The 7,969-nt window shown below is 37.8% G+C and overlaps 1 protein-coding gene across 1 annotated transcript in view; it reads right to left on the bottom strand.

Moving 5' to 3' along the window:
* Positions 1–2,309: 2,309 nt before the first annotated feature.
* Positions 2,310–7,969, bottom strand: part of DCN (decorin) — a 68,391-nt gene continuing 62,731 nt past the window's right edge. The window contains exons 7-8 of the mRNA XM_082254466.1: positions 7,070–7,208; positions 2,310–2,644 (exon numbers count right to left, since the gene is read on the bottom strand). Coding sequence (XP_082110592.1) covers positions 2,450–2,644; positions 7,070–7,208 — 334 coding nt within the window. The 3' untranslated portion in view covers positions 2,310–2,449. The remainder of the gene's footprint in view (positions 2,645–7,069; positions 7,209–7,969) is intronic.

Here is a 7,969-nt window from a genome sequence, read left to right as displayed (position 1 = left end):
TGATAAGTCATGCAAACAGACTGCATATTTGCAATTCACCAGATCATAACAAATTTGAACAAATACTCTAATAACTAGTTGTTAGCTCCAGCTCCACTTGCTCCATACATGGGCCTGTATATGATTAAATCATGTACAGTGTCATCATAACATACAAGAAACTAGTTTGCTTCAAACGTGATTAACAAATGGCACAGATATTTCTCTCATTTAACATTTCTTTTAAACAATTGTTCTGATTGTGCATATAGAAAATTATATATCATTATAAACTTTTGATCTGCATAGTGTCAACAAATCCACACTAATACACTGTACCAAAAAAGACATCACACGGATCATTTACAAAATTCAACATGTGTGAGCTTTTGACATTTTAATGCACTTTACAAATTTTTCCTTATTAAACACGAAACAGTTCCACTTACAATACAATACTGTACTGTAACACACATACATCTAACAGACATGTACAGTATATCTGTAACTGACTATGACTTTGAACAACATTAATATACACTGCAAACCAGTAGAATAGCCAAACATTCCATGGATTTAGTGTAATACCTAATTCAAATCCACAAGTCCTTAGGAGAGGCCATCAGCATAGTGTTGATTTTTGGAATAGTGGACTATGGTTTTTCATTACAGGTGCAAATGACCTAATTTGTAGTTTTAATATAAGCTTTCTAAACTACAATATGTATAGTGAGAACAATAGCTAGTTAGGTTATATAGAACACTACACAGCTGAAGGACGTGTACACATGACATATTTCATATGTACTTTTGGAACTAAATCATCCATTATGTAGAGAAATATATAAGGGAACACATTATGAATGTGGTTTTATCTGAAGTTTTACATACTATTATAAAATAAAAATTGTGGCCTGTTAATGTAACGCAAAATATGCATTGCCTGTTTATCAGAAGAATAAAAATGTAGGCAGGCAGACATAAAGAGGTAAAAACTCTCAATTTCCTATTCAGAAGAGCTCGCATGCACTTCCATTGTGCTGTCCTGTCCGACATTCTCTCCATTAGCACTAAGGTGTGTCATTAGCTTGCTATTGCAACATCCACAGAAAACAAGCTGAAATAACCAAATTATTCTAGCTTGTTTACTTCAAAGCATGTGATCCTGGTCTCCTAAAGTAATCATTGGTACCCTCTATAAATGGCCAATTTCTGAATTATTTTTTTTTTTTGCAGCTACAATCCATCTGTAATGCACTTGACTTGTGTATTGTGTATTTGTTCCATTAATATATCCCTATTGAAATACAAAATACTTAATGGAAATGTGGGGTTTTGGGTAGATACCACTGGCTTGAACCATCCATTGGATTCTTACCTCTCTTGCGGGTTTTCACACTCCCATCCAGAATCTTTGCTCTACTATAGTTGTTACAAAGCTGAATGAGGGACTGTGATTCTCCTGCCCAATCCTCATTTATATAAAATAACTGATGAATTAATAATTCAGTGGTAAGAATGTGACCAGTGTGTAAGGAACTTGGCAGGGGTATAAATATGAATGCTACAACAATAAGATATCAAGAGGAAAGACTTCACCCATCAGAACAATTTTATAATTTTTGGTTTAGAGGACTTATCCCTAACTGAATAAAAGCCATTTCACTAATTTAAAATGTCTTCAACAATTGTGCTATGTATGCTAATAATGATACAGAGATGGAGAATCTGGGCATTACCTGCTGGTGTCTCACTTAAAGTACCACGTAGCCTATATTGTTCATGTATGCTAATTCTGCCTCTTCTGAATTGTTAAATACATATATAGGTTCAGTTATTTAAAAAAAGTTGCAGGATATCTCACTTTTGGCAAACTTAGGAAATAACTTAATAAAAGGTGTAAACTCAAGAAGTCTGTGCTGATGTCAAAAAAACTTTTTTAGGAAAATTTCAGAAAAGCAGATCTAGAAAATGTTCATTGAATTGGAGCATATTTTACACACTTTAGTAAATTATCCCAAAAGGCAAAGTAGATAGAATCAAACTTTAACTCTGACTACATCTGTTTATTCAAGACCAACTTTTGAAATGTTTTAGTGGTTGAAAGCTAAACATTATTAAAACTTCTCTTCTTTTTTTGTGCAAGAGCCTCACACTTGATTCACTAATGCATGCAATTTTTCTCTGTGTTTATAATTAATATGAAATTTCTTAATATTGTACATCAATAAAAGTCCATGTTTCATGCAGTATCAATTGCCTTCATACAATGGGTATGCATCATGAACTGCATCACTAGCAAACCCTCTTTTCGATCCAAGAAGCCAATGTTTCATGAAACATGAAATTATTATTTGGGGCCATTTCCAGTATTTGACTTTTTATTTGTTACTAAGGTTTTTGAAACAAATATGCAGACAAACAAAGGAACATTTAATTGAAATAAAATACATTGGCCAGCAAATCATTTTTACTTGTAGTTTCCAATTTGAATAGCAGAGCGTTCATATACACATCGGAATGTGGCTGGCTGGATTTCCCAGTAGTGGACAGGATTGCTGAAAAGGCTGATGCCTGTATATGAAGCCTTCTTTGTGTTGTATCCAGTGGGGCAGAAATCATTTGTTGAGACAGCAGCAATTTTGTTGTTGTGGAGGTACACAACCTGAAAAATCCCATTATCATTTCTGTTAGTATACATGTAAGACAAGTTAAATCCCCCACTCCAGACATATGTAATTTCACTTTTTTGTTAACCTTTAATATTTGTTTTTTTGTAAAATATTTTTTCCTAATCATTCATTAGTGTGCACAAGGTTAATTATGATACAAAAGGGTTATACTGCTGCCTAGAGAAGATTGCACACTAGCAAACACAGCTGGTATTCAGCCACATATAACCCCTCTGGCTCCCATTATGTTTCAGTTTTTTTTGTGTTTTTTAGAGAGTGTCTTGGGAGAATGGCTGTCTTTTTTGTCTGAGAGAAGCAAAACTTGTTATACTTCTATCAAAATTCTCTTGTTCTGAAATAAAGATTTTATATTTACTGCTGAGCCAGAAAGCTTGTTTATGCCGTTTTCTGACTCAGCTAATCCTCGACATAGCCTTTAGGGCCATATGAAGACACTGCTATGCCAAAGATGCAGGAACAGCCTTTATAATGACACTAGGGCACTGGGCACTGCCACAGCACCAATTATACAGTGTAAGTCAGCCACTTTACAGTCAGGGACGCAGTATACCTGGTGCCCCTTAAGACTCCTTAGGGAGTATGCCCAGTGAAGGGGGAAACATCTTTCCGGTTGGAGCATGCTACTCTGGAACTGCGTGGTACTCTTCCCAGCTCCTGCAGTTGGTCCGTAAGTACTCCTTTTGAGGTCTGCACATTTGCTGTATGACAGATGATAAGCACAGAGGGATTTGTCCTGTGGGCCTTATGGCTCCAAATCCAATGTCAGTTTGGGTGGCTTACAGCATTTCTGCCCAAGGGCCTGGAATTGATTGTGATCCCTTGCTAGAGTCCTTCTGCTCCTTGGAGTCTTCCATGACTCTCTTAGGCATGTCCCTCTCCTCTAAATTATTCAGGGAGCAATTTTCTCCAACCATATCAGATTTTATGGCAAAAATCACCTCCATGATATCTGACTCAGAATGCAGGGCATGCAAGCATGCTTCTTCACATTCTCCTTCAGTGTTTGTCTCTGATTTGCCTGCAGCTGCAGCTTCCCCTGTGAACTGATCTGGGGATGAAGAGGACTGTAACCTGTACTTTATAGATGAGTTTGTGTCTTGAGGAGCTTCAGCCAGCTGACATTATTTCTAGGCTTAAGGATATGATTTCAGTGCTTATTAATGCAGTGGATACCTGTCTAGAGCTGGACAACCTGAGTCTGATATTTAAAATGGGTCTCCAATCAGTAAATATGCAGAGGACCCTTTAGCTGAAATGTTTTAGTTGGTCTGTTGAAAATTGGAACAAAAAATGCTTACAAATCCTTCTCATAGTTTTTGCTCTGTTTTTTTTACAGTGAGATACGTGTCAGCATACAGACAGCATAAGTCTTGCCACAGAGCACTTTATTTTTGTCCACCAAAATGTTCAAACTCTGCAGACATTCAGCTGGTTCTCTAAACTTCAGAAATAAGCTCTCAAACTGGTAAATCATTTAAAGTATCTAGGTTCCCTACTAGATATGACCCAATCCACGTTTTTTTTTATTCTGAAAGACAAACTCCTTACGCTCCACTCCCAGATTTGTACGAGTCCAAGAGCTGGCCAACCCTTTTCCTTGCATGAGCTTGGCTTGATGGTTGGCTTCTTTGAGGCAGCACTGTGTGCCCAATTCCACTTCAGACTATTGCAACTAAAAATTTGGCCCGCAGGGAACAAGAAGGAGCAGTCAATGGTTAGTCACATGTGACTGATGCCCAGGGCCAGGTTATTCCTAGCCTTGTGACACACAAATTCAGCCTTGAAGTTTAGGAAATCTTTCTTTTCATCATTCAGTGCAATCCTTCATTCAGGTTCTTATGATGGTTGCCTAATAGGCCTGGAAGGAGTCCTGGACACCCTTTTGCAGGAGAATTAGTCACTGGAGAATCCTTGCCTCCCAATCAGCATATTGGAACTTTGAGAAATGTGGTTATTTCTCACCATTGGACCCCTCGGCTTTGGAAATTCTGACCCAGATTCAGTTGAACAACACCACAGCAAGGGTGTACATCACTAATCAAGGAGGAAATCTTGCAGCCCTAACAGTTGGACTACTTTTGGACTTCCCTCTTGTGTTATAATTAACCATATGTCTCCTAATGAATGATAAAGAAAATAAGATTTTTGTACTTACCATAATATACCTTTTGAGTTCAGTAGGGGACACAGGCCCTACCCCTCTGTCTTAATAAACAGTTTCTTTGAATGCTTTTCCACAAAAATGGACCATGATGAGATTAGGAGGGGTTGTATCTGGCTGATTAACAGCTTTGTATGCTAGCATGTCTCCTAATAAATCCCAAGAAAATAATTTTGGGGCAAGTACAAAAATATTTTTTTTTATATTTCACGAACCTCTTTAAGCTCTGCTAATTATTTCTGGCATGTAAAGTCCCATTTTCAGCTCCACAATGCATCAGAAAAGTGTCTATAATAGGCACCAGTTCAAGTGCTGTTGTCCCCTCCCTCTACTGTGTCCTTCACAAAGTAAAGGGATGATGTTGCAGCAATCCTTTGCGATTGACAAAGGAGAAGGAAGGGTGGAGGTAAAGCACTGGAACCGGTTTTCATCATAGTCACCGTTCTCATAGCTACCAGGGAGCTAGAAGTGTGACTCCCACTGTACATTCCAGCAGGGCTCAACAGAGCTCACATAGCGCTCCTGAAGTTTTACTGATTAACATTGTCATTGACACAGAAACCCACAACTTTACAGTTGTTACAAAAAAATAAATAAATAGAGAAGAAAGTTTCCAATAGGGACAACTGTTCTGGTGACAACTCTCCAAATGGGTTTTCTATACATTAGAATGCCTTTAACTTTGTGGTCACAGATAAATACACAATCCTATTTTTTTTTCACAAATATTATGAACTATGACAATTTTGTATCCATGACTAATACAGTGAACACTATGCATTCTTATTTGCTAGGAAGCCACAAACCAGTCATAGATGATATCTTCTTGATTTAGGGACTGTTGCATATGTTGCGTAATGGTTGGCATGAACTGGTAAGTGGTGCCTTGTGTCACTTCAAAGTCTACTTGAGCAAACTGGGTTTCCCATCAAAACAAACTAGAAGATTGCAGTGAACTCTGGCTTATGCGGCCTATAGATTATTTCATTTTCTTACCTTCACTATGGGTGGAAGGAAAGACAATCACTTGATACCCCCATTAACAGTCAGTGTTTATTGGGAAATCCTTTCCACAGTGCTATTGTGTTCTGCCAGGAGTGGGGGGCACGGGGGAGCCTTCCTGGCTGGCAGAACGCTATGATTATAGCTATAGCCGCCAGCAGTAATTTCATGTAAAAAATATGACAGGCTGGTTGTAGCTAAGTCGATCAATTGATTGAGTTGGGTACAATCAGCCTGCCCATAGATGGGTCGAATCTTAGACTGTCCCTGTTGAACCAGCCAAATTTCAATCCATGTATGACCACCCTTAATATGTATTGGCTGAAATGTCTTTAATTTGCTAAGGTTTCTTACTATAATTCAATATGCAATACATACAAATACTATACACTTCTAAAATCAAATATAAGTGAAAATATTAATAAAATAACTGCAGTGAGCCTATCTACACTAAGATATCATATGGTCATATTGCTTTTAAATAATTCTAAGCAATAGTGTCTAACCTCAAATTGTATAAACAAATATGCTTAAAGGCAAAATCCAACTTCATCAGTTTACTTTAGAATGCATGGTAGATACCCTTTTGGTGAAAGTGCAGCAACATTTTTTTTGCTCCACAGTTAGTGTGCCACACAGTAATTACCTTCTGGACTGGGATGTTCTCATTACTGATGTCACCAGAAGTCGTTGCATGTAGTTATCTGTATATTAATACAGCTTACCTAGTAATGCCTACTGTGAATGACACTGTATTCTAACAGCAGGCACATGCTGCTAAAACAATGCTATGAATACTGCAATTAAAGTAAGGATCTTATGGACCTTTTTTGTCCACCTCAACAAGCTGTTGGCTTACTGTTATGCCTTATACAATAAAACTGTAATTTGTATTTCATTATTTTGGTAAGTTCACAAGAGTTATCCCACAATGTGGTTTGGATCTTAGGAATTGTATTCTGGCAGGAAGAGATATAAGGTACCATACTAACATCTTCCATTGGTGCTGCAAGTGAGGGATATGAAGCACACTTGATGACATCAGTAGGTGTGAAGAGTGGTATATCTTTATGAAGAAACAAGGAATATTTCTCATATTCCTTATTTCTTCATGAAGATATAACACTAAATGTGTTATGACTGGTGACACAGAAGAAACTTTGGGGACAGTTGCATTGGTTGACTGAGACCTTCAATTAAAATAAAAAACTACAGAAGAAAACTCATACTCTACCTGGATGTATTTGTGTTCATTGAGTCCACCAGGCACCTGTGTCAGACTGTTGTGATCTAAATGTAGCTCCCGTAAATGAGGTACATCAGAAATGGACCCATTTTCAACACTAATGATATTGTTGTAGCTCAACCCCAATCTGCAACCATAACGACAAACAATGTAACATTTGTATATATGTATAAACAAGAAAAAATATTTTCAAATAGAGATATTCATAAAAAATAAACCATTTTGATTATTTGTTTATATTTTCTTTTGTTGTACAATATACATTATATTACCAAAAGTATTGGGACACCTGCCTTTACACATACATTAACTTTAATGGCATCTCAGTCTTAGTCTGTAGTCTTCAATAGTGAGTTAGCCAACCCTTTGCTGCTATAACAGCTTGAACTCTTCAGGGAAGGCTGTCCACAAGTTTTAGGAGTGTGTCTAAGGGAATGTTTGACCATTCTTCCAGAAGTGCATTTGTGAGGTCAGGCACTGATGTCGACGAGAAGGCCTGGCTTGCAGTCTTCGCTCGAATTCATCCCAAAGATGTAATATCCAGTTAAGGCCAGGACTAGGGATGGGTTTTATTTTCGATTCTAACATACGTTAATCTTAAACATCAGGTGTTTGATGAACACACGAACACCTGGGAGTTTTGCAATCTCGCAGTGCATTAATTGATGGTGATTGGCCATACATGCACCTGACCTGTATGCTTTGGCCAATCACAGCACAATGTCCTGTCAGAGCCAAGATTGGCCAAAGGCAGGGTGCCTTTAGCCAACCATGGTTTAGGGGCTAAGTCCACACCCCAAACTATAAAAGACTGCTTACACGGCAGCCCTGTGAAGTGTGTTAGTGGAGATAAGGCAGGTAGTTAGTGGATTGTGTGTTCAGTCAGTT

Source organism: Pelophylax lessonae (genome assembly GCF_965119305.1).
Source record: "Pelophylax lessonae genome assembly, chromosome: 4".
In the NCBI taxonomy this organism is placed as follows: domain Eukaryota; kingdom Metazoa; phylum Chordata; class Amphibia; order Anura; family Ranidae; genus Pelophylax; species Pelophylax lessonae.
This window is presented reverse-complemented; position numbering and strand designations above follow the sequence as displayed.